Source organism: Colias croceus, chromosome 4, assembly GCF_905220415.1.
Source record: "Colias croceus chromosome 4, ilColCroc2.1".
Taxonomy (NCBI): domain Eukaryota; kingdom Metazoa; phylum Arthropoda; class Insecta; order Lepidoptera; family Pieridae; genus Colias; species Colias croceus.
The window spans coordinates 5,275,427-5,302,774 of NC_059540.1; the positions used below are offsets into that span (position 1 = coordinate 5,275,427).

Here is a 27,348-nt window from a genome sequence, read left to right on the forward strand (position 1 = left end):
GTTGGCATGGCTACTATAATTACAAAACAATTACGACTATCAAAATACAATCTATTTCTAATACCCATCTAATACCCTTCTAAAATACTCAAGAGTAGGCGATGTCTATATTTAAAGTAAAGCATTTGTGGTCTAATGAGAGATTACAAAGCGAAAACTATGACGAAGGTATTCAAAACAGCTGCTGCATTAAAGTGGATAAATTTAACTCGCACAGTGATAGCGATTGCATTGTTGTTGGCGAAGGATCTCAATTAAAAATTTATAAACCAAATACTGAATCATCTCAGTCACACGTTATTTTAGAATCTCAACAAAACGACGTGATATTACAAGTAGAGACTGGGAAATTTGTTTTGTAAGTATAGGAATCGTAATTAAAATATGGAATTCCAGTATCAAAAATTTATTTATCCTGTAGGCCTCTCTGACCGGGAGGTTCCAACTTCCGGGTCCGTGCAAAATCATATCCAGGCTCCGGCGCGGGCGGTGACAAGTCTAAATTTATTTTAGCGTTACAGAACTACATAGGCATAAGAATTCATATACCTACCGATATTATTTTTCGATAGGTATGCGTACAATTTCTGTATTTTGTGTTTACCTACTTACTTAACTGATGCAAATTGATAAATTTGCAGTGACTCAAGTGATCGACAGATATTAGTGTTACACCCACAAAGTTACTCGATATACTTTTTGGAAAAAAGAGAAGGTCATGTAGAAGCAGGTACTTACGATAAAAATTATTTAATGTAGTTACATTATACCACAAGTATTAAGTTATAAAAATAGACTATTTTCAGCAATTTTCACTTCAATAATTTTTTTTACAGGAGATCAAAATTTTTTGGAAAACTCTATCAAACATACTTTTACTAGAAAAGCGTATAGCGTAATTGTTGGCCCCTTTGGAAATACTAAAAGCAGAGATCTCATTTGCGTACAAGCGTTAGACGGTACTTTAAGCTTCTTCGATCAAGATGCGTTCTTATTTATGTGTTTATTTGAAGATATTATTATCCCGAGTCCAGTCAGCTACGTCAGTAGCACTGACTTTTTCATTATTAGTAAATCCACCTGGGTGCTTGAGGCATACAGGTAAATAAATATAACATTTTCATAATTTTCCAAATTTTAGACTGAATTATTTTTCCCATTTTTGTTAGTTTTATTATCTACTTAATTTATTTGCAGTTATCAACAGCTAGGAGAATTCAGTGAGTTGAGTACCCGCGCACACAAGAAAAATATTCCCCAATGGTCGTATAGCCCAGGAGAAGAAATATCGTCTCTTCAAGTCATTAGGGTGCATTTTTTTTTCTTTTATTATAATATAACTCAAACTCAATATGTATTGTAGTTTGCTAGGGTTGTTTACATACCAATCTATCAACTTATTTTTCACTAGCGACTTCATCTATGTTATAAGTGCGAAATTTGGCCAAAATTTGCTCAACCATGCAATGAACGTAGCATTAAAATGAGTTCAGTTATAGATTACAAACAGACATTTATTTAAAAAAAATATTTGTCTTTTTTAATAATTACTTCTTTAATACCTATCTAGTTACTGCTAGTTACTGTGCACATTGTAATAAATTTTCTATTTACAGACGAGCAGTAATTTTTCCAGCATCATTGCTTTGGGAGAGAGATACCTCTATTGCTTCCAAGACAATGGTTTGATGAAGTATATGATCCGATTCGATTTTATGCCTGTTTGTTTTCATGCGTATCTTATCGGTTGGTACTATGGTATGTTATATCCCACGCTCTAAGCCTCTAACTAAAACAAGTTATTATAAGCTATTGAATAATAGTTTCATTTTATTTTTTTATTTGTTTTAGAACCTAATTCTCGCCTTCTCGTTATGGTCGCTTCAGAAGATTCTAAATTATACATTTATGAAGAAACAACTCTTTTATGGTCCTGTGATTTGATGCATAAGACTATTTCGCTGTCGCGTTGTTTCATTAAGAATTTATCTGGTGGTTTGGTAACCCTATCTAGGAATGGAATTGTCCATGTCAGTTATTTAGGGACAGAGCCAGATTTAAACTCCACCGTTCCACCAATGAACATGACTATTGAATCAGAAGATATTCAATCAGATTTACAGGATATAGAAGAAGAATTGGATAAAATTTTAGAGAATGGTTAGCAATGGATAATAATATACATACAGTCATTCTTGATACATTTAGTAAAATGTTTATCTTTTTTGAATTTTTTTCAGACAATTCAAATAACTTTCCAATTGAAGAAATAATAAATATTAAAACAGAAGTTGGAAATGCGTCAAAATCTTACGTGGACAGTAACTATTCCGAAATAAATATTATAAATTGTCCTCTCGTTACAACCCTTACGTGCGAGGATCCTAAACAAATTCAAAGCATTCAGATAACTTATGCATGCAGCCAACCATTTTCAGTTGCCGATAACACAATATATTTAGAAGATATAAATGGTACAGAGATAGTAGAAACTCGTATATTACTCTCCAATGACGTAGATATTTCTAACGCAACTATAAAAATGCTCTTCACTATAATAGACTGTTCTGGAAAAATAATAGTGCTATCAAGAAACGTTCTTATGCCAATTAATGTTTACGCTGGTGTAGTAAATATTGACAAGGAAAATCAATGTAAATTGTATTTTAGTACGAATCAAACAAATTTAAGTCTCGAAACAATATTTAAAGGTGGGTACAGCAATACTAGATAATAGCTTTCATTATGTTCCTAGTTACAAGATTATTTTTATAGGTAGTTTATAATACTACTAGGTTTCCGCCCGCGGCTTCGCCCGCGCAGTCAAAGAAAAACCCGCATAGTTCCCGTTCCCGTGGGATTTCCGGGATTGCGTCATTTTTCCGGGATAAAAAGTAGCCTATGTCCTTTCTCGGTTATCAAAATATCTCCATACCAAATTTCATGAAAATTGGTTCAGTAGTTTAGGCGTGATTGAGTAACAGACAGACAGACAGACAGAGTTACTTTCGCATTTATAATATTATAGTATGGATTGCACTGTACTTGCAATGAATTCCGTCGATATAAAGAAATAAGTTCACATACATCCAAAAATTATATCCAGTTTATTATTTTTTCCAGATTTTTCAGTCCCTTCAGATACTACAACTTTTTGCTACAAAAATATACGTAAATCCGTAACTATTAAATATATGGTTGATCACTACATAATTGAAGCTGATGACTATACGGAGATATTCCCAGTATTACAGAACTTTGTTCAAAGGATAAAGGTAAATGAGTTAAACATGAACAGCGATTTTACGATAATTTTTAAACCAAGCCCAGAATTGATAAACAACATGACTCATAAATTTCTCAAATGTATCGAAGTCCATGCGAAAGAACGTATTGTTTTGAAAAATTTGGAGGTACGTATTCATAGACCTATAATAGGTTTTAAAAACTTCATTATAAATATATAAATAAATATTATTTTTAGGGTGAACTTAACGTCCTTCAAGGTCAATTTACTTTGATTCAAAAAAAGTTACTTGTCCAATATGGTTCACTCCCACCCGGTAACTGTGATTCGCTGGAATTCCTTATGAGAGATACACACAAATCCATTGTTATGATTGCGAAAAGCATGATGGAAAGCAAGGCAAAAGTTACTCGGTACGTACACTATATACGAAAGATTTAAAGAAACCGATTAATAAAAATCTGTACGCAGTTTTATACCGTAGTCCGTACCTTCCTAAAAATAGAATAGAATATTTTTTTAGTATTATTTTTCTAAATTATCCGAAATGTTATTTTTTATGTTTACTGCCCATAAATTTCTTATTAAATACTAATTTATTAAATTTAAAAAATAAACATATTTCAGCGCAGCATGTGAACTTAGCTCCGTGGGCAATCTGACACTGTATATTATGAAGTGTTCCAATCCCGATGATTCTAATATAAAAATACTTGAGGAAACATTATCCTTTGAAACATTTCATGAAGATATTCAAGTGAGCAAAATTAAATTTATATTGATCATAATATATCTCCAATATTATTATAAAGTTTTTTTTTTAAATGACGGTAGTTTAACATAAACTTATTTTAAGGAATGGGAAGAAGCAGTAACTCAAGCGTCATCTTATATTTTCAACAACGTTCTCAAAAAATCGGAAAAAGATAAGGAAAAGATGGCACCCGTTACCGATCAAGATATTCTTTCACATGTTAATTTAAAGAGATTTATCAAACAGACACGAATGATATTGGAAAATATATTTCTAGAAGTTTTTGATCAATCTGAAAAAAATGAAAGGGGTAAAGAAAAAGTGACACGAATTGAAGAGTTTGTTGAAGTGATATAATTGGAAACCCTCGGACATTACGAAACCATGATCATTACTTAAATTCATAACAACAATAGAATAACATGTAGATAATAATTAGAAAGTAAGAGTAAGCGAGCGATTACAGACGAGCATTCAATTAACGTACGTAATTAACAAAAGTATTAAAACATGTGTTTTATAAGCTCGATTATGCCAGTGCATTATGCTATCTCGCTCGCGTATAGACACTCGGTGATAAGTTAGAGCGGAACGGAGATACTTAAAAAAATAATCGCTATAAAATTCTTAGTTTATCTTAAATATCCACCAATAACGAAGCGTTATGAACACGGCACAGTATAAATTATTCGTACAAATGATTGTCCTTCAAGAGACATGTAGTAACGTGTATAGAACGAGGTTGAAGTACAGCATGTGTACGAGCAACAACGTAACTTTGTCACGTCATTTCTTCTTAGCGTCCTTGAGTCCGGCGCCGGCGTTGAACTTGAAGAAAATAATGTCGCCGTCTTCGACCACGTAGTTACGACCTGAAAGCGTAAAATTAAAATGTATTGAGATTATAAATTAAACATCTGCTTTCAATGAAATTTTGTTTAATTTTACATTTTTAAACACCATCCGTTTTATTTGTAAGTGTTTAATTTTTTCGAAAAAACCTCCGAAAAAATCACATATTTTTTCATACCTTGTTGACGGTATTTGCCGGCTGACTTGCAAGCAGCTTCCGAGCCTTCTTCCTTGAAATCTTTGAAATGCATTACTTCAGCCATAATGAAACCTTTTTCAAAGTCGGTGTGAATTCTGCCAGCGGCTTGGGGTGCTTTTGTACCTTTCTAAAAAATAAAATAAAAATTTTTTCAGCGCATTTTTTTTTTGTAAAAACATATATTGATATAAATTGTATTTAATTTTATTATTGTCAAACTTAGTATATACCTGAATGGTCCACGCTTTGACTTCATCAGCACCAGCCGTAAAGAAGTATTCTAACTGCAGGGCCTTGTATCCTTGCACGATGATCTTATCTAGGGCACTAAAATAATACAATCATGAACAGTAATGTTTCTAAAGTTAAATAAAATGAAAAACTCAAATAAATTGTCATACTGAAAAAAATATATTAGGACTGCTTGATTTTACCTCTATTTCTAGAAAGTGACTTATGTGCTAATCCCGACTATAATCGAACTAGGTGAATATTGAATATATTCAATCATATCACGTACCTGGCGATGCCATGTTCCTTCAAGAAGGCCTGTTTCTCTTCAGCGTCCATATCCAGTAATTTGGTCTCCAAAACTCCGGAGAAAGGTATCAATGGGGCACCCGGGTCGTTCTTGTCGATCCATTCCTTTAGTTTTGGTAACCTAGAAAACAAAATAAAAACACAAAAATGCTCAAAATTTGTCCCATGGTCTAATTTTAATGGTCTAAATTTTATTATGTTTCCTTAATGATACAAAAATAACCTACGCTAATGAGAATATTGCAGGAATAATAACTAATTATTATTAAGGCCTATTTTCTCGTAATACGCACACTTTGAAAGGCGAATGTTAGCTTACTTAGAATTTAGAAACATACAAAACTATTTCAATGGAGCGGCAACGTCGAGACACCCGCTCGTCACGAGAAGCGACAACGTCCGCGTCGCGTCACCCAGTCATAATGCGGAGCGACAACGACGCAATAGCCGCTCGTCGTGCGGAATGACAACGTCGCGTCAGCCGCTCATCGTGCGGTGCGGCAACGTCGCATCACCCAATCGTATGAGGTGCGGCAACATCGTGTCAGCAGCTCGTCATGCAGAGTGGCAACGTCGCATCGACCGCTCGTCATGCCTTTGTCGTGTGGCGCGAACATGTCAGATGATAGTTGAAAGAAAAATTACATTTTCTATCGACTTACCATTTGTTCTTTTTTCGAATATAATCCTTTTCTGACAAGTTGACAAGGTACAAAGCAGGCTTAGATGTGAGAAACAGGTACTTATTTAAAACTTCTATCTGAAATGAAAAGTAAATAATTGTTAGCAATTTTTTTTAACAAAAGAAATATAGTTTACATTTATATTGCTCCGTATTTAATAAATGTTTAGCGAATACTTATGTCTTGAAATTTAAAATATCTATTTAAATAAATACAGCTACTCACTTCGGCCGCACTCCAATCACCAAAACGGATGTGTTTTTTCTCATCAATTAACACACTCTTGATCTTCATCAATGCATCCTAGAAGGGAATTTCATTAAATTTATGGGGATATTAGTCCTTTGAATGAGTCCCTCCAAGGGGGGTCTAGAGTGCGTGAGTAAGTAACGTAAGATGTTTCTTCGGAAACATGTCAAGAGTTCCTAGGTAATAAACATACTAAAACCCCGGGACACTAGGAGGAGCCCCTGAGTGGGGGGAGGGGGGAAAAGGTCAATTTTTTTCATTTTTCGCTTAAATCTCAAAAGCGGTACATGTTAGAGAAAAACTTTCAAGGAAAAGTTGAAAGGCCATAAAATTATCTACAAGTTGTACCTAAATCATTTTTTTCTATTCGCAGCCGTTTTCGAGCTACATCCCATGAAATGTGAAAAATTCGAAAGCTCTTTATTTTACCTAACTACTCTAATAAATTCAATACCTCCTCAACGCCTCCATTGTGAAATCTGTTTTTTTTTTATCAATGATAGACCTAATTATGAGCAATCTATCTGTACCGGTCACAAGTTGAACTTTTGAGTTTTTTGGAAGAAAAAAAAATAAAAAGTTCAAGTATCGTAACTACCCTAATAAAATTCAATTCCCCGTAAAGGCCTCCGTGGTGGATTCCGGTATTTTTATCAATGATAGACCTTATTATGAGCAATCTATCTGTACCGGTCAAAAGTTGCACTTTTGAGTTTTTTGGAAGAAAAAAATAAAAAGATCAAGTTCAGTAACTCAAACTACCCTAATATAATATTTTGACAATCGATTCCTCCTAAAGGCTTCCATGGAGGAATGTGTTTATTTTACCAATTATAGACCTAATTAAGAGCAATCTATCAGTACCGGTCACAAGTTGCACATTTGAGTTTTTTTGGAAGAAAGAAATATTTTTTGATCGTATGGGGAAATTGTTTGAGCCAAAATCATTTTTTACTGCGTGTAACTCAGAAACTATAGGATATAGGAAAAAACGGTTTAGGTACAACTTGTATATAATTTTTTTGGCCTTTCAACTTTTCCTTGAAAGTTTTTCTCTAACATGTACCGTTTTTGAGATTTAAGCGAAAAATGAAAAAAATGGACCTTTTCCCCCTTCCCCCCACTCCGGGGCTCCTCCTAGTGTCCCGGGGTTTTAGTATGTTTATTACCTAGGGCCTCTTGACATGTTTGAAACATCTTACGTTACTAACTCACGCACTCTAGAACTTTTTATTCAATGGACTATATTCTCCAAAAATATTTAAAATAACGAAGAATTATAAGCAAACAAAGAGACGGAAGAAGAAGAGAATAAACTATTAACTAAACGATTAAACACCAGATGCTTTACAATCATTTAATTAAGAATGACAATTTTATATTACATTAGAAGAAAAGGGTTAGTATGACAGTTAAAACTGTAATACGAAAAGGGGGAAAATTAAAAAAAAATTGTAATTTGTTTAAGAAGTATAACGACTCACATATTCAGGCTTAAGTTTCTTATCATTGCCGCGGTTTACCACCCTGTCCAGTTTGTCAATATTCTGCAGCAATTGTTCTTCGTCTTTTAGTCTCAATTCTTCGCCAATGGTCTCCAAATCTCTGATTGGATTGACGTCACCGTCGACATGGATTACGTCTTCGTCGTCAAATGCACCTGAAAATAATTTTAACAGTATTGATTGTTCTTACGATAAAGTGATACTTACTAAAGAAACTGTTGCCTATAATTATTAGAATGTTGTAAATTCGAATAAATTTATCTGAAAGTATTAAGTTTCGTTTATGTTTCTAGACTTTCTACCCGCAAAAGAATATATTATCACTTACGGCATAGGTTGAAGATGGCATCACACGCCTTTATATGCGACAAGAAAGCATTTCCAAGACCTTGGCCTTCCGCAGCTCCTCGTACCAAACCGGCGATATCAACTACATTCAAAAACGCAGGAACTTTGCTAAAAACAATATATAATTGAATTAAATAATAAAAGAAACAATACAGTTAAGAATTTAATAAAAAAAAGTTTACGACTTAAAAATCTTACCTGGCTGGTTTGTGGTACTGGCAGAGATAATCATATCTCTCATCGGGAACTGGTACCCTACGTGCCTAAAACAAACAACAATAGTTAGAATAATTAATTACATTAGGACAATATACTATTACAATTGTGATTACCAGGAATATGCAAATGATAAGGTTTTCCAAAACTCTGTTCAATTTATCTTAGGTAAACTGAAAATACAAATCCAGTCAAATACAGTTTAGGCAAACTTGAAAAACCATCAAGGCCGCTGGGGCGGAAATAGTTTTTAAATAAAACAAATATAAACTTAAATAGATTTATTAAAATCTCAAGAAACTAAGTTACATGACTTCATATTTACTACTACTGGTCATCGATAATGTGCTCGGTTTTTCAACAGTATCAGAGTCATTTTCCTTTATAGAATTATATCTCGTACAACATTTTGGATATACCGCAAACGGATTATCTGTTGAACGCAAACTTAAACCTATATTAATAGCTAGTTTGCATCTCGCTTCGAAAATATTAAACGCCTTTGAGTATAAATTAATTTTATACGGATCAGAACGAGCGTTATGCGTTTTTAAATATAATGCTATAAAAATTGCACCAGAGACTCCAACATCAAGCCCTAAATATTTAGGCCTAACTACATTTACTGCGCAACAAGCTTCTGTTATCAAATTTCCCATCGTTTGTTCTAAATAACCTAGATTTGGCAATTTGTTTAAAGATAATTCTGGAAAGCCCTTGGCTTCTTTGAAGACACGTATATCGAAGTACATCTGGGGGCGAGCCATAAAATTATCCATGCACTTGGACTGACAAAATAGATAATATCGACCCTTATAAAGTACAGCAAACTTATTAGAACCTTTTTTAATTATTTGCGATGGAAGATTTTCTGCGTACGTAACAATACATATTCCGTTTTCATAAACAAGCGAAGTATTAACAGATTTAACAACAGCAGGTATTTCAGGTATAGTTATTTTCTTTTCCGAGGACACAATGCTAGGAAGCTTACGTAAATTTTTCATGTGGACATCACAAACCCAATAGAAGCGTTCATTGTAATAAACAACTCCTCTTTTATTAACAGGGTGATCACTATGGCGAAAAACGTTCATAACGAAACACATTGGGCAAAAATTTTCAAATTTAGTCATTTTTGATTTAAACACTTCATTCGATATACACATAACATCGGCTAACACAATTTTAGATTTATAATTTGACAAGTAGTAATGATATTTAGGAGTAAGTTTATCAATGTGATAGCAAGCACTTTGAAAACATTTCCATTTGGAAGTATCACCCGATATTTCATATATATTTTGGATATCATCGGCAATCCATTGACGCAATGCTAAGCAGTTCTTCTGCCATTGCTTAAATCTGTATTCTATAAAGAGTTTTGGATAAGGTGGTTTTACTTTCAAAATATCTAAATAGACTTCCTTCTGTGATCGCTCTAAAACATTTTCTAATCTTATTTTTAAATCAAAAATAATTAAGGGATAAAGTCCTTCTTTTAATAATTCTGAAGCCTCAAAAGGCGTTTCTGGAAAACCATCGAAAACATATCCATGTGTCATTACGCGGTGATCAAATGTTGCTGCTTTAATTGTTTTCGTTATGAATTCAGTGTCGATACACTGTCCCTGTTTAGGATTTGATGTTATTTTACAACCTAATTCTGTTAATGTCATATTTTCTAAAACATTTCGTAAAGCCATTCCTTTTGATAAACACAGTAGTCCAAAACGTTTAGCAAGTTTCGCAGATAACGTAGATTTTCCTGATTTAGGTGGTCCAATTACTCCAATGCGCAGGGGATATTCAACATAAGCTTCTATTTTATTACTCGTGATGTACTTTAACGGGCTTATTCTAAACTTTTGAACATTCTCCTCTGATGATACAAAATAAATGTAAGCACGATGTATGATTGGAAACACTTTTCCTCTACGTTTACTGATGCTATAGGGATTAAACAGAGCTAAAGGATTCTCATAAATATGCACAGGACACATTCGATAAAATTTGCTGAAGAAGAAAAATCCTTCTAAAATTAACATTTCAGCTAGGTCAGTATTTATTATAAATGTTTGTTCCAAAAATGATTCGTTTCTATTTCGTAAATATGATAGTTTAGACAAACAACTTCTGAAGACTTTGTCCTGAGATTTCAAGCCATTAATAGACACTACCTTTATTCTTTGTTCAATCAATATGTCTTTGAATGCTTGAATATTTTCATCAGATACTTCATAAATACCTTCGATTCTAGAATTAATTCTTTCCAAAACATCATCAGATTTCTCCCATTCATTGTGATCAACAGGTTCTGGATATTCTTGTACTAATTCATTATAAATACTAAACAAATTTGGATCAACATTTGAAGAACCAGAAGGATGTGCATCAAATATTGTACTCTGTACAGACAAGTTAGGCTGTGGCTCATCGCTTACACACGCAGAATCTATAACTTCATCAACGATTAGTTTAACTACAGCTTTTTTTGTTATAAAATCAAACCACTCCTTCCGCTCCGCTTGATAATTAAGTTGAGCTATATATTTTGCTTGTTTCAACTGAATTTTCCAAATTTTTAACATGTTAGGAGCTACTCTTTCTATGGCAATTTCTGAATTACATTCTAATTCTATGACTAAATCTGGAATACAAAAGCAGGAAATCATATCTTCAACATCATTTGGTAGTTTTGGAAAACCATCGAGTACTATTCCCGTTGATTTGAAAGGATCTTCAAACCACAGCTTTTTAATAATTTTATGAGTTAACAAAGATGGTAGGGCAACGCCACGTTCAAAATAATTAGATATTATTCTTTTCAATTCGTTTTCATTTGATAGTAATTCTAATACATAATTTTCATTTTCTTCATCCACCTGAATTTCAACATTTTCTTCCTCATTTAAATTATCCGTGAAACTATTTTCATACTGCCAACCGATCTTTTTGAAATGTTTTGGAACTAAAAAATTGTTTATACAGTCATCATAGTCTACATATAATAAACCTAATTCTTTAGCGAGTTTCTTTGAAACACTTGATTTGCCACTTCCGATGCTTCCTACAATACAGATTCTAATACAAGGAACTTTTTTAAAAGGTTTGCTATATGATTGATATTGTGTACAGTCTTTTTGAAATTTATCCAAGCAATCTTCTTTAGTAAACAAATAAACTCTGTTATCATACTTCACGCTTATGTCCGGTTTTCCTTCCCACAGGACATTAAAATCATAGAATGCTACTGGACAGTACACATTCGTTTCTGGGAATTTTCTATCATCATTATATGTTAACAAATCATGCATGGTTTCGTTTTCATTATCTGTGTCAGGAAAATCTTTATCCTCATCAACAGAACAAACATTACAATATGCTCTTCTTAATTTTAATAAGACTTCATCAATAATTTCTATATCAGATTTCCCTTCTAACTCAATGTCTATGTACATTTTCGACTGTTCATCTAATTTTACTTTTACCCCTTCCCAGTTTTCTTTCAATTTTTCAAATCCGTCACTGTAGGTAGCGCTTATTTCAGCAAAATTAATATCTTTATCATTTTGTTCTACTTGAAATAAGTTTTGAACTATCTCATCACATATTGTCTTCATATCTAAATAGTTTGAATTTAAAGGACAACCGCCTAGCAGTTTTGTTTTCACGAGTACATCATTGCTCATGAGATAACGTTCTTGATAATTTTTTATGCTTTTTTCTATGTGAATATAATTTTGAATGAGTTCTTCATCCACTTCCCTATTTTCAATGAGAACAATTGTATAATCAGGCAACATATTAGCTTCAGATAAAAGGTCCCAATATTCCAATTCAGATGGAAATCCGTCAATTATAAATTTACTATATTCCCTAATGACATTGTTTGAAAGACTTTCCTCATCCATATTTTTTAAGATCTTAATTATTTCTGTCATTATTTCTTCCGGTTTTGTTTCAATCTCCTTTTGCAAATCGTTTGTTTTGATATAATCTGTAATAGCGTCAGTTACATCATCATCACCAAGAACGGGTATTGATGGCTTTTCTATTTCTTGTTTTAGCATAGCAGGAGCATAATCCAAGAGGTTTTGACCTTGTACAGCATTTTGACACATTTTTATATCATCTAAAAATGGCAAAAAGGATAGTTTACTTTTTAAGTTCTTATATCTTTTAGTTAATATATCTTCATCGTCTGAGACCTCATTGATTGCTTCTTCTCTTTTTAAAATTTCCTTATAAACATGAACATAAGAATTCAAGTTATTATGAGTCATATTAAACCACATATTAAGATCAGACACTCTTTCAAGTTCCATATTTTGCCATTTTGTGAATCTTGTATCTTCTATAATTGCACTTATTTCAGAAAATATGGTTTTGGCATAATTATTGTACTTTTTTTGTCGTTCATTTTGTAAAAATTCTACAAAAGAGATCACAGGTGCATCAAATAACCATGAAAGACACATTGACACCATTGTTTTACCAGAGGCTTTTGAACCTATTACAATAATCCTACATGTAGGTTCTAAGTAGTTCAACTTAAGAAATGGTCTTGGATTTCTACAAAATGTTATCATATTATTAAGACACGATAAGATATAAATATGTTTAAAAAATGATACAGCAAATCTTGGATGTCCTTGAACTGAACGTCTCATTTTTAATTCTACAGGACATCTATTGTACCATGGTGAAGGATATCTATTAAAGTTGACATTCCCACTTCTTACAACATTAAGTTCTTCCACTGTTTTCCAAAATTCATCCATATCTTCGGATGGGTCTTCTAGATAAAGAGGTTCTGGCAATAAGATAGGTTTAATTGGTAAAAGAGCGAGTCGTTCTATAAAAATATACATCATTTGATGTGTACTCATTCGACCATCTAATTTTATGAGTAACTTTGGATTATGATTGTTTATTTTTTCTTCAATGAAATGCTGCACATGGTCTTTATAATTACATATTTGTCCCTTTATATTATCAGAAAAGTTAACAGGATGTTGGCAGTTATATTTAGGATTAAACACATGAGTGTCAAATGGTTTAGAGTAATCCTGCATAGTATATTTTGTAGGCCATCTAATTTCATTTTCAGGATGTGTTGAAAATGGGTTATAATTGTTTGAACTGTTTTGATAATTGAAAAATTTTCGACTTCTCTTGTAAATAACATCAGTATTAGAACAGGTGATGTGAATAATAATATCAGGTTTGTAGTTGAAAACATCTTGAATTTGCTGAAGAACTGCAGCTCTCCTGGTAGTGAAGTAAGCTTTTTTATGAGTTATAAGATCACTACAAATATCAAGTATGAATTTAGGCAGTTCAACATGTTGGTCTTCATTTTCTTCAGGTTCAATTTCCGGTTCTTGTTCTTCTTCTATCTCTTCCTCTTCTTCCATTCCTAAACCACTTGTTTTGGACGAACTTCTGGAACCTTTGGGTGCTTTTGACTTCTTTTTCTTTAAATTACATATCAATTCATAAAGAACTTCTTTAACAACTGAGATTGATTCTTCTCCATATAGTGTGTCGAAAAATGATTGTATGTTTCTATTTGAAGATACTAAAGGAAAACCTGATATAACAAAACCCCTATGTTTTATAGCTGGTGATTCCATTTTTTCCTTCATAATTGCTAATATGGTGTCAGTTTGGCAAACTTTATTGTGTCTCATATTGAAGTCTATGCATTGTCCAGTTGCACTATGTTGATCAATTTCATCAATCAATACATTCTTAGGACAAATGTGAATACAATTGAGCTTTTTGGATAGAGCTTCTCCTAATGTATATGCACCAGAACCAGGTTTACCAAGTATTATATACGATGTTGGTTTTGTTTTCAAGTAGGCTTCTTGAGCATCCATATCAGTCCAGGCATTGTAAAATTGGAGATTGTCCGGAATAGGTATATCTGTATTATTGATTCCAAGAACAGTTGCTGCTAGAGGACGAGCACAACATTTGCAATCTGTTTTTTCTTGTTTGTGTAATATGTTAGCAAAATCACCTCTGTAAGATAAAGCTTTACAAATATTTACATTGTTAACACAATATTTATCAGTGATATCCAAATTTGGTAAATATTTTTCAAATTGAAACATTTTAACATTTAAAACAAATGTCAGAATTTGACATGTCACAAAATGTTACTTTTTAGTAATAGCTTGTAATTCCAAAATTGAATGTAATTTACTTATCCAATAAGCTATATTTAAGGCATAGGCTACACTACTGCAAAACGGAAATGGCACAGTGGAAATTGACTGCATAATTTTATTGAAATCAATAAAAACAGTCATTTTTTACGGAAGTGATTTTAAAACTAGTTGTTGAAATTGGTGCAAAATTAGTTATTTACAGACCAACGGAAATTTATGAAGTTGACCGCTTGCAGGAAGAAAACATAATGCAACCTTAGTATAGATGACATAAGAATGTAATTTGTTGCTAGCTTATAAATTTTAGAAACACCCTTTTTATTTGTTTAACAATAACACAATTAGAAGAGATATAAACACTAAAGACACACACATATAATAGAACTCATTTGATTTCAGTTATAAAAATAACTCCCTATTTAATCTAAGAAGAATAGTAAAAAATTATAGGATACTTATTTTCATTGGGATCAATGGTGCAGAAAGGAAAATTTTCAGCTGCTGCTTGGCTCTTGGTTAAAACATTAAAGAACGTTGATTTTCCGACATTTGGTACACCTACGATTCCCACTTTCAAATTTGTTCCGACGCGACCAATAAGTGGCTTTTTTTCTGGCTCTTCTACTTTTTTAGGAGGCATTCTTAAACAAGAGACATAAATCATTAAAACATTTTATATACATAACTGATTTTTGAATGATTATTTAGAAATATTAAATATCTAAATAGATTAAATCTGGGACTTGAATCCATTTTTATGTGGCAAAACTATTTATTATTATAACCTTATGCACTTTTTCTAAACATTGTCAATAATCACTATAAAGTTCGAGTAATTTTTATAGCGTGTAGAAATATTCGTAACATTATTAGATTTATCTATTTTCATTCAAATAAAGTGATATACCTACTTGAAACATTAAATACCTCAATGTGGTTTCAGGAAAGAAATTGTAAATTGCAAAAGCCGGATTTTGACAGTGACAACTGACATGAGACATCTAGTCGTGTCCTGTGTCATGAACACAGAACATAAATACTCTGGTCATGAACACAGATCATATACACTCAGGGGAGGTATAATTACTATGCGAATTGCGAGCACAATATCAAACATTATATCGCCCACAATATCGCCAGTACGAATACGTAAACTGAACGTACATACTAATTACTAGCTTTTCGCCCGCGTTTCCCGCATAATATTTCCTCACAAACTTTCGCATTTCTAAATTAGTAGTTATAGGATAGGATAGAATTACAAGCTGTAAGGCTATGATATATAAAAGAGCTAGATACGTTACCCGCTCTCTATTTTGGCAAGAAAAAACTCAGGTTTTTTTGCCCGAGTTTCACTTAGTCACGCACCATTCAGCGTCGTGGCTGGACGTTCTTTTTGTATTTTAATCGGCAGTTGTTATTACGAAGTACATGAGTGAGACATGTATTATGTCCAAGATTATGTCTCGTGCGTGAGAGTGAAAGAGAGAACAACTGTATTGGTGATAATGCGTTAGTAAGTAGGTGTGTATTAATTATAATTACGCTGTTTTTTAGTGCAATGATGTTGGCGTATGCCGCGTCTACTAGTATAATAGGTCATTGCTGTAAGGGACGTTTTCCGAATATTAACAAATCATGTAATATGTGAGGGTGACAGATATTTTATATTATTTCAAGTATAAGGAAATATCGAAAAGTCCGATGGGCAATAACTTAATAATATCTCAATAATATTTTAGTATAATATAAATAAAATGAATATTTGCTTTGGTCACAGAACGGACACTCTCCGCCTCCCGCCAAAATTAAACACTTACCTCACCCTGCACGATCAGCCTCAAAATGGTCCGCATTTTTCTGCAAGGACGATACGCAACGAAGATTGACAACATTAATCAAATTGACTTAAAGTAATTTTATTATTTTGGATTTGTGATTATCGTTTATCATAGAAAATGGTTATGTTGTGCTGTTTACGGATGTATTTCATCCGAAAAACGCGATTTTTTTTTACGCTAGTCACAAATGTGCCAACCACACACACATCCGCAGTCTCTACAGTGTGACTGTCTTTTTTTTTTTTTTTTTTTTGTATGGTGTTTCTCAATGTTAGCCAGAAGGGCTTCTACATTTTAACGCGGACGCGGGGGTGAACTGAAGGTTCACCCTGGTAGCGACATGCACAAGGGCGTCCCCCCTTGACGGGGACCACGAACCTCGGCTTGAGCTGTCGCTTGAGTGGAGGAGGCCAGAAGGGCCCTAATCGGACGGGCGCTCACCCGGGTGGGCGCGGGAACGCGGAACAAGGGACCTCGTCTTCGCCGGCGAAGACGGTGTACGCTTTCTGCTGTGGTGTGTGCGGTGCCGCGGTTTGTTCGACGTTGGGCTTCAATCGCCGAGTCTAGCCGTGCGTTAGCTTTGGTAATATCATCGTCGGAGTCGTCCAAGACATGTCTCGGCCGCCTACGACGATGAGTGGGATCGGGTTTCGCGACGTATGCGATGGCCTTTGTCACCAATGGGTTAGGGTGGTTTTTAGCCTTGTCGAAGTAGCGCTTAGACGCTTGCTTCATCCATTGGGCTATGGTGGGGAGTTCTAAGTCCCTATGTAGGTCCACGTTACGCACGAACCAGGGCGCTCCAGTCGCTGTTCTCATGAACCGCGACTGAATCGTCTGGAGCTTGTGTATGGAGCTGGGAGCGCAATGCGCGAAAACTACACTACTATAAGTGAGGATTGGACGGACCACCGTTTTGTAAAGTGTCACCTTATTTCTAAGGGACATTTTACTGCGTCTGTTAATAAGGTAATAGAGCCGGCAGAACATAGCTGGCTTTCTTACGGACTGCCTTAATGTGGGCTTTAAATGACATGTGTGCGTCTAGAGTGACGCCTAAGAATTTAGTGTGCTTTTGCCATGGAATGGCTTGGCCATAGAGTTTGACACTATCTATGGCCTCGGGGCCGCCGCGCCTGAAGAGCACGGCGGCGCTCTTGTCGGGGTTCACAGTGATGCCCCATTTGCGAAACCATTTGCCTAATGCATCGGTCGCGGATTGTAGGACATGGACTCGACACGTAGAGTGCCGTGTCGTCCGCGAAGAGGGATAATTGCACTTTATCGTGCTTTGGGATGTCGCTAGTGTATAGCGCGAATAGGAGGGGCGACAAGTGTGACTGTCAAAACGATAATTTTGTATGGAGTGTCCGGGGTTTGCCTATAGCTTTCCTCGATAAATGAGCTATCTAACACTGAAAGAATTTTTCAAATCGGACCAGTAGTTCCCGAGATTAGCAAGCTCAAACAAACAAACACTCTTCAGCTTTATAATATTAGTATAGATTATATTTACTGAATAAATAAGAATTGCGTCAATATAAATTTATTTATTGATAAATTATTATTCTTTAAATATTTACTGTCTCCAAGATGAAATGTTATAATTTTGTCTATTATGTTGTAAGTGAAGCCCATGGTGGAGACATTGGTGCTGGATTTTGTAGATACGACATAACAACTGCAGATATGGATAACATAAAGGAACTGATAATCTGAAAAAAGGAAATGTTACTTTAAATTATTTATAATATTATAAAGTATTGAATTTATGTAGTTTTAATTTACTTAATTGTGTCACATGATAATCTCTGGCCAGAAAAATCTTTTATCAAGTACCGATAGAAATGTGAATACAGCTAATTATATTGGATGTGTAGTTATTATCTTATATATTTAATTTATTTAATTATTTATACCTGTTTAGTATCATCTGATACTCTCGAATTTGCAAAACTAATACTGGAACAGAATACAGCTGTCCAAGCACACCACTTCAGTCGCATCATCAGACCACACATGGAAAATACCATACCTGGAATAAAACAAACATCATTATGTTGAAAGAAGTTTGGTATCTTTGTAATTTCATGACTTTCACAAATAACAATGAGCAATTATAATTGAAATTAAGGCATATTTTAAAAATGATTAACAATAAATCTACATATTTCAGGTAAGTAAAAACTAATGTACATAATTATTATGATCACATGATCAGTATTGCAATCTAGGTCAAGGCATTTCTTTGATTATTTACCAAGTATGTTCATATAATCGGTTGTCAGATCTTCCGCAGGAGCAGAGTTTGGTGGTGGAGGTTTGTAGCGCCGCTCGCGATCAGCACGTCTGGGGTCAACTGTTAATTGCATCTGAAATAAATAATTAAAAACTTATATGTAACTCTCAAGTATGGCTCCTGTTAAAATGTAAGAGTAATGTTTATCAAACAGTTTACACATTTTTCATGATAATATGTGTAAACTAAAGCTTTTAAAGATATTATTGACATACAAAATATTTCTCGTAATTGTAATAATAATAATTCAGAGCTGAAACAACCTATGGATTATATTGACCTAAGTATGTATTACTATAAAGTTAAGGAATTTATTAAAATTATATCTGATTACGAAATTATACATACCTTTGTGGGTTTTATTAATGGCCCGCAAATAGTTGTAACTTTTTGAAATACCTAAGTAATCTAAAGATTACGTTCTATGGTTTCGACTTTCGAGTCTTTTTGAATTGGGTTAAAGTTCAAATATCATCACAATATTCTTTAACAAATCTATATAAAGTTTAAATAGGTACTGGTATAAACTCAATTGCTATAGTCTATTATATTATGAGATAAATAAATTTATTTAAAATCAACACCTCACAAGATGAGAGTTGGAATTTGAAAACGTCATTCTTGATTCTCATTTCTCAGACATTGACAAATGGCAGGCCGATTGACAAGCCAAAGACAGCTGCGTTCTGTGGCTGCATTCGTAATGCCGGCCATGCACAGAAAGATTCAGAAAAATGTATACTTCAAGCGGCAATTTTCTTTAGCGCTGGCCCAAACCTGTGCAAAAATTAAAAATTAAAAAATCTGAGCTTGATGGGCACCTGGAGATTGCACTATGAACGTTGACAAGTCACGGGAAAGTATGACCTTGAATGACGCCTGGTTGTTTTTTGTCCCTTTCACACCAACTTGCCAAGTTAGGTGAAGGAACAACCAGGCGTCATTCAAGGTCATACTTTCCCGTGACTTGTCAACGTTCATAGTGCAATCTCCAGTGTCTTAGATATAAGCTTCTTGATGGGCACTAATCACTATCCATGCGCAGTACACGAACCACGGTACACCTTCACTCAGCGATGCAGTTAGTTTGTTTTTAATGTAAGGAAATCAATACATTTTATCAAGCTTTCAGTAGAAAATATAAATAATAGCGGACAATAATTTAATTATAACCTCGTTTCAAATAAATAAATAAAATTGAATTTATCAGAAAAAAATCAGAAAATATATTTTAAATTGCTTTTTGTACGTTCTGTTAACGTTTTACAAGTTAGCAAGGTTTATGAAACAGGGCAATTAAGTTAATATTAAAATTGAATTTAATATTTTTGGTTAGAGGCATTCAAATGCTTTATAATAATTAATATAATATCGAGTCCCGTCTCGCGATCGAATTTTTTCTATTCTATAAGCAAATATTCTATAAACAATTCTATAAACAAATTTTCTATTCTATAAACAAAATATTAAAATTATTAAATTTTTATATTAGTAGAACTTTATAACACAAGAGCAGTAACAGAATTATTAATAACTTTAATCACACTTTAATAAAGAAAAAAGATTAATTATCAAAGTAGGTTCACCTGTCGAGAATTCTGTATCTGTAGTAGGTAGGTAACACACCTAAAAAAACCAGTCACCTGTTTAGTTAGTACCCCTACCCGTCATCTGTTAAGTTATACTTAATAGTTTTACTTTAGCTGGGATTGATTGCAAAAATAACCAAGGCTTTATTTTTGCAATCAACCCCAAAAGTCCATCTTCAAACATTTTCATTATGTACCTACCTACCTATAAATTTTATTCACTCAGTGTAAGCGTGAAAACATGATATTATACAGACGATACGTACCTACGTAGGTAATACATACTTACATATAGATTGAAATGTTAGGTATGCCTACCTACCTAAGATTAATATGTAAGTATTTCTTGGTAAAATTCTTTTTGAAGTAAAAAGCCATCGTGTTATTGTGTATGATCATGACTTTGTTCAGACAAACTTACTTCTTAGTAGGTACTTATTAATTCCATAAGTATAGGTTTATGTGTCATCAATTTTATAATAATTGTAGGTATAAAAGGTTTTTTTTTTAATTGAATGAAAATATAATTTATAAACCCTTAAACACTAACCATAAAAACTTATATGATATGAATACACCTTTAAATGTTATATAGAAGTTTTCGTAGTAATGTTGAAATTATGCAAAACATCTCAATTAATTTAAGTTCCGTGAAAAATGTTTGGAGGCTTTGCAACGGCCGGTCTCTATTGGTTAGTTGCTGTACGCCCCTTGCCTGCGGCATGCACGCAATGCCTCGCCCAAGCATTTACATGTGAAATCTAAAATAACATAAATGGAAACTTATGTAAATTATTTATGTGTAATTATGACTTATAGCACGAATGTACCTATCTTAGCAATAAAAATATATTATATAGTAAGTATATAGGTAAGTACATATCTTCTTCTATAATATAAAAATGAATCCCAAAATGTGTTGGTAAGCGCATAACTTGAGAACGGCTGAACCGATTTCGATAATTCTTTTTTTTATATATTCCTTGAAGTACGAGGATGGTTCTTATGTAGAGAAAACGTGAATATGTACCACGGGCGAGGCCGGGGCGGACCGCTAGTCTTATCTTCTAATATATAAAAATCAATGCCACTTTTCGTTGTAATTCCATAACTCGAGAACGGCTGAACCGATTTCGATAATTCTTTTTTTATAATATTCCTTGAAGTACGAGGATGGTTCTTATGTAGGGAAAACGTAAATTATGTACCACGGGCGAAGTCGGGGCGGACCGCTAGTACCTAATAGGTACATACTAACAATACAAAATACATATTATGTACAAATAATATTATGTACTTATTGTGTATTATTAGTAGGTACCGTCTATCTAAGAAGAATTTCAGCACCATAAACCAAAAAAAAATATTTTATTTATATATGCTGCTGATTAAGCTGCTGATATGATAGGTACCTAAATGCCATTCATGCCAATTGTTAAAACAGACAAAGGTTTTCTTTCTTTATATTATTTTATTCGTCCAGTGCCAAAAAGGAAAGATAAATAGATATAGGTGCATATGCCAGGTCTATAGTGAAAGCAAAGAAAAATGCATAGGTATCTAGGTAGGTACCTACTTATTATCGAAAGCCAGGTTTATCGTGGATTATATTCAAACCTACATTTGTGTGTATAATTATCGGGCATGTTTGAAATGATAGCAGAGATGAGAGAACACATCAAAAAAATAAAAATATGTGCAATTATTTGAACGTGAGTGAAGCGTATCGCGGGAGCAACCGGAACGGGAGGCGGGAATAATTAAGTAACATGGAGGATTAATTGGTTTCCCATGAATGCGCATTTTGCGTTTTCAACCACAATTATTTGCTATTAGGTAGTTATTGCGCGTAATTAGTATAGGAATATTAATAATTACTACGTAATTTTAGGGTGCTAGTGTCGCTATAAATGGATAGATCGTCATCTGCAGGGCACTAGGTATCTAATTTAAAACATCATACCTAATACTTACATAAAAGATAAAAAACATGCCTTTATTGAATTGTAAGAAATATGTAGGATAAGTGTAGGTACCTAACAATTATGTAAAGATCGTAAAATGTTAACAAAATAAAATATCTGAGTTCTATTAAACCAAGATAGAAATGCAACAAAAATATACAGGGTGTAATCGTTAAGTGTGCACAAGCGATTATTCCGTAACTATTGCAGATACCAAAAAACTTTAAACTGATATCGAAAGTACTTAAACTAATGAGTAAAATGGCCATAATACATTTTTAAAAATAAAACGAGAAATATCCAAAAATGTTACATTAAACGCTCCCATACATTTTATTTCCCATACATTTTGTATTCATAGCAGATTTTCGAAGTGATGTCCTCATTGTACAATACAATGAGGAGCTCTGTTTACAGTTTCTAAATGAACTTCCCTACAAATTTGCGAAGTAATTAAAGCAGAAAACCAAAAAAAAGAAAGAAAAAGCTAAAATCTTTCATATTAAATGTACTAGGTTGATACAAAAGTAATGATAATTGGGTATTTCCTGTGCACATAAAAATATAAAATAAATGTTTTTTGCTTGCTCATGTATTCACTAAGTAATCACAAAAAAAATCATATCAACAGGCCACGTTTCCAATTATTTACATTAATTTGAATGTGAACCGTGCGTGCCAGAATGTTTCCCGACGAAAAGAAGAAACAACGATTCGACATGTAGAGGGTAAATTTCTAAATTTTTAATGATATCAGGATAATTTTTTGTCCCGTTTTGTGATCATGGACGTTACCCGAGTTCACCATGTTTATGCTGAAACCAAAAAACAATCAATGTCCTGGATACAAGCTTCCAAAGTGACGATGAAGAAATTCAAAGTGAAAATCAGTAGGTTACATTAAAGCGGTAGTTTTTTGGGACGCTGAAGGAATAATAATTATGGTTGAATATTTTAAAAAGATAGCCACTTTATTGGGCTCTTACTAAACAGACCAAATTAAAAGATTGCGGTAGGTTAGTAAGGAAAAGAGACATGGCAAACTGCGGACCTGAACGCTGTTTCACCAAGACAACGCACCAGATCACAAAGCGTCAGTTGCGATGGCTGCCATTCAAAAATCGGCATTCCAAATGCTTGAACACCTACCCTATTTTTTAGATCTAGCTCCTATTTACTTTTATCTCTTTCCTCGGCACAAGAAACACTTTCTTAGCAATAAATTATTTTAAGACGACAGCGAAGTGATGGCCGCGTGGAGGGGTTTTTGTGGATGAAGTCAAAGTTTTTTTTTTTTAAGTTTAGGAAAAAAAAATTGAAGTATATTTTCTAGTTAGAAGACTATCTAGAGAACTACATAATTATTATAACTGTAATGACCTTGTTTAATATTGATTATCATTACTTTTGGATCAACCCATGTACATGGGATATTCGTATCTCATACTAAATGTATGGGAGGGTTTCAAGTTAATTTTTTAGATATTTCTCGTTTTATTTTTAAAAATTTATTATGGCCATTTTACTCATTAGGTTAAATACTTTCGATATCAGTTTAAAGTTTTTTGATATCTATAATAGTTACGGAATAATCGCCTGTGCACACTTAACGATTACACCCTGTATATCTTAACAACAATAACACAATGTGACAAGAAACGCTGATAACAATATACCTAGGTACCCTACTAGAAAATCAATTACAAAAATTACAAAAAATTAAAAAAAAATCAAATAAATGTAGGTAGATATTTTATGCTTGCTTGATGTTTTGCAGATTTAGAGATAAAAGGAGATCAGCGATACTTACAGTATCTCGTACCTACATTTACAGCACCTACGTTTATTGTCGCAAATAGATATAGCCAGATTCCCAAATTATTAGTTATGAAATGAAAATGCGATGTTTCACCACGGTAAATCGCCAATGTCACTCTGAAATTCAACCTGTAGGGGGAGTCCGGGAAACTTGCCCAGGTGGGAGAGTTGAACCACTTTCAATAACTTTTTAAATTAACGCTAAGTGGCAAACAAATGAACGCGCATAATCCGAAAATCACAAGCAACTCAAAATTTTGAGTGATAGCAGACGCGTTCGATCGTGAGTTACGAAAAAGTGTTTTCATCGTCGCGGAGTGAATTTTTTGGATCTATTGTTTTAATTGCTTTGCACGCATTTATGAAGGAATGTATCAAACACCTACGTTATTGCATTACTAGATTATCATATTTTGTCGTACGTTCAGTGTTGTTCTCTAGTTGATAGTGGATTTGTTGGAAAAAAAAACCAAGAGAGGGTGTGGGAGAGTTGAACCAGTCTGCAGTCGGGAGACTTAAACAGTGGTTCAACTCTCCCTTTGCAGTTTTGTTTAAGTTAATTTTTGTTTTGTTTCAAAAAGAAAATGCCATTTCAGTATAAGCCTAAGAAAGGTAGGTAGGTAGTCGTCACAGGAAACCGTTTACTTAGTCTGAGATTGAAAGTGCAGACAGAGAAATAAAGAGTGGCAAATCTATTCGTCAAATTTCAATCAAGTTTGGGATAGACAGAACCATTTTATGACGGTATTACCTGTAAGATGAACAAAATTTAATGGTACGGGAGCTACCAACGTTTTAAAAAAAGTCATTTTAGTATAGTTGGGTATTTGATATGCTGTTTCTCTTGCTATTTCGGTTAGAGTCCGGGCTGTCTGGCTGGCGGTAGTGGTTGCGTTTATTAGTGCGCATCTTATCTGCACAGGAAGATATACTTAACTTTAGTCATTTTTTAACGCGTAGGTAATTTTTAATCTTTTGCCTATTAATATGAATTTGATGATATGTAGATATTTGGTTTTTATCAAGTTTACATTTAACGTCCTATTTGAGGTTCGTTGGGAAAAGGAGGCACCATGGTAGATTGTTGCAAAAAAATTGTAAATAGTAAAATTAATAATATATATATAGTATAAGTAACACAGTGATTACTTATCCTTCATGTTGATGGAATTTCACTTATTTCGATGACATTTTAATTATTTTAAATAAAAAATTGCGTATGGCACATTTAATCTTTGAGACTGATAGCTATTCTTAGTTTATAGTAAAAAAATGTCTTTAAATTAGTTTTGTAGATTTATTTTTAGTTAGCATTAGATACCTCAAACGAGTATTTACCTAATTAATAATAACAGCTGCTCTGAAAACATTTGGTTAATTATTTTCACTAATTTGTTTAGAAGGTGATTATGAATATTCTAGTTACCTACTGTTAAACGTGTCTAAATAATACATAAATAATGACGTGTAATATGCTTTAAGTATTTGTTCCATTTCTCCTCTCTAAAAAGGTATAGGCAAGTGTCCCGCACCTTATGAGCAAGTGTCCCACCGGTTGGGGAGACATGAATCAAAACTCATTTTTTATTACAACTTAGTTTAAGTACTGTCTTCTCCTTGCAATTTTTATTTTCAAAATGGTTTAAAATCTTAGCCAGATAATAAGGCATCCTAATGGTATAGATCTTAAAGCTCTCAAGGCCACTGATCAGATTTTATAGACTTTTTAGTAAAAAGCGGTTCAAGTCTACCGGACTCCCCCTACCTATATTTCAACATGAATACTGCAAACGAAGTGGGAACGCGTACCTACCTACTGTCGTACACACAATATTTTATATTTCTTTTCTTTCCTATGATATTAACCAGAACAGAATACAATTTTGAATAGCTAAGGTGATGCTGATCTTGCTGCGAAGATGAGCAAACTTACATACCTGGATAGGTACCTACGTCCTTTTGTTCATTGAAAATTCACCATTCGTTATTATCTTTATAAATTAATTCGAAAAAAAGAACACTGCGTTAAGCAGATTAGACTCCTCCATTATGTTTCAACTAAATTAGGTAGTCAAGAGTGACAAACATGGTAGGTACCTAGGTACCAAGCAAGGTAGGTACCAAGGTTAAAAATGACAAAAAATGCGTGTTAGACAGGTGACTGCGCAAAGAATCGTATCAATTTGTTTGCAACAATAAAAATACTGTGTTCAACAATTTGCGTGTCTGACTCAGAAATGATTGAAGCAAATTAAGTCAAATAACGTAGTGAGTTCATAATTTTATTAACGATTGGACATAATATGGGTCATTAACATGCAGCTCGTCGAAAAGGTAAAACAATGTCGGGTGTTATTTAGATATCTAAGATATTTATTATTTAAATCGTTGCGAACGAGTATGCGCGTTAAGTATAGACTATGCTTTAGTAATTTGGTAATCAATGGTTGTAAGTTCATGGTACAACAAGGTCAATGACGAGACTTAAATTTAAACGACGGCGTCAGTTTGGCGCGTTTTGGTGTTCTTAACTAGGGCAAAATATTAGATTCCTATTAAGTTTATGGCTCAATTACTTATACTAATTTATTTATTATTCGTAAAAAAAATCTACTAAAATTCCAATATGGTGGTGAATCGTCATAGGAGGCGTTCATTCTCCAGTGGGAACAACATATGGGCTGATGATGATAATGTTAAATTGTGTTGAAATCTCATCTTAAATTTCTGATAAAGTTTTTTTGCACCAATGGGATTCAAATAAAATTGGCCAGAGTTTAATTCCTGTATCTATCTACCCTTTTATTTATGCTATCATAAGGCAGTCCGCATTACCAACTATTGGTAATATGTGCGATAGGTACCTACTAATAAGTAGTTGCTATAGAGATCATCATCATCACTATACAGCTCATTGTTAATAATAAATGTAGAAGTTAAATAGTTAAGTTAAATAGATGATCAAAGATCAATGACACCCTATCCAGGTGATGAAAGCTGAGAAAAGATAAAAGTATCGACTATCGACCTCTGCCAGTCTGCCCTCAGTTTCTTGCAATCGT

General features: G+C 33.5%; 3 protein-coding genes across 5 annotated transcripts; 1 reads left to right on the top strand and 2 right to left on the bottom strand.

Moving 5' to 3' along the window:
- Positions 1-62: 62 nt before the first annotated feature.
- Positions 63-4,358, top strand: LOC123691478 (protein PTHB1). Its single transcript, XM_045635887.1, has 11 exons — positions 63-358; positions 642-730; positions 837-1,101; positions 1,198-1,309; positions 1,617-1,758; positions 1,852-2,160; positions 2,241-2,711; positions 3,124-3,413; positions 3,485-3,660; positions 3,875-4,004; positions 4,104-4,358. The coding sequence occupies exons 1-11, from the start codon at positions 102-104 to the stop codon at positions 4,356-4,358; spliced, it is 2,496 nt and encodes an 831-aa protein (XP_045491843.1). The 5' UTR covers positions 63-101.
- Positions 4,333-15,790, bottom strand: LOC123691479 (obg-like ATPase 1). Of its 3 annotated transcripts, none has more exons than XM_045635889.1 (11): positions 15,687-15,790; positions 15,235-15,416; positions 8,576-8,636; positions 8,358-8,485; positions 8,009-8,184; positions 6,501-6,578; positions 6,255-6,352; positions 5,573-5,713; positions 5,283-5,379; positions 5,032-5,179; positions 4,333-4,873 (listed from the first exon to the last, which is right to left on the bottom strand). In XM_045635889.1, the coding sequence occupies exons 2-11, from the start codon at positions 15,413-15,415 to the stop codon at positions 4,788-4,790; spliced, it is 1,194 nt and encodes a 397-aa protein (XP_045491845.1). In that variant the 5' UTR covers position 15,416; positions 15,687-15,790; the 3' UTR covers positions 4,333-4,787. The 3 variants fall into 3 exon arrangements, with proteins under 3 accessions (XP_045491845.1, XP_045491844.1, XP_045491846.1); XM_045635888.1 differs by having other exon boundaries at positions 15,703-15,722; XM_045635890.1 differs by lacking the exon at positions 15,687-15,790 and adding an exon at positions 15,561-15,579.
- Positions 15,791-18,151: 2,361 nt separating this feature from the next.
- LOC123691167 (protein Asterix) lies at positions 18,152-19,539 on the bottom strand. The gene is made up of 4 exons (XM_045635441.1): positions 19,264-19,539; positions 18,877-18,988; positions 18,536-18,651; positions 18,152-18,331 (listed from the first exon to the last, which is right to left on the bottom strand). The coding sequence occupies exons 2-4, from the start codon at positions 18,986-18,988 to the stop codon at positions 18,233-18,235; spliced, it is 327 nt and encodes a 108-aa protein (XP_045491397.1). The 5' UTR covers positions 19,264-19,539; the 3' UTR covers positions 18,152-18,232.
- Positions 19,540-27,348: the final 7,809 nt, after the last annotated feature.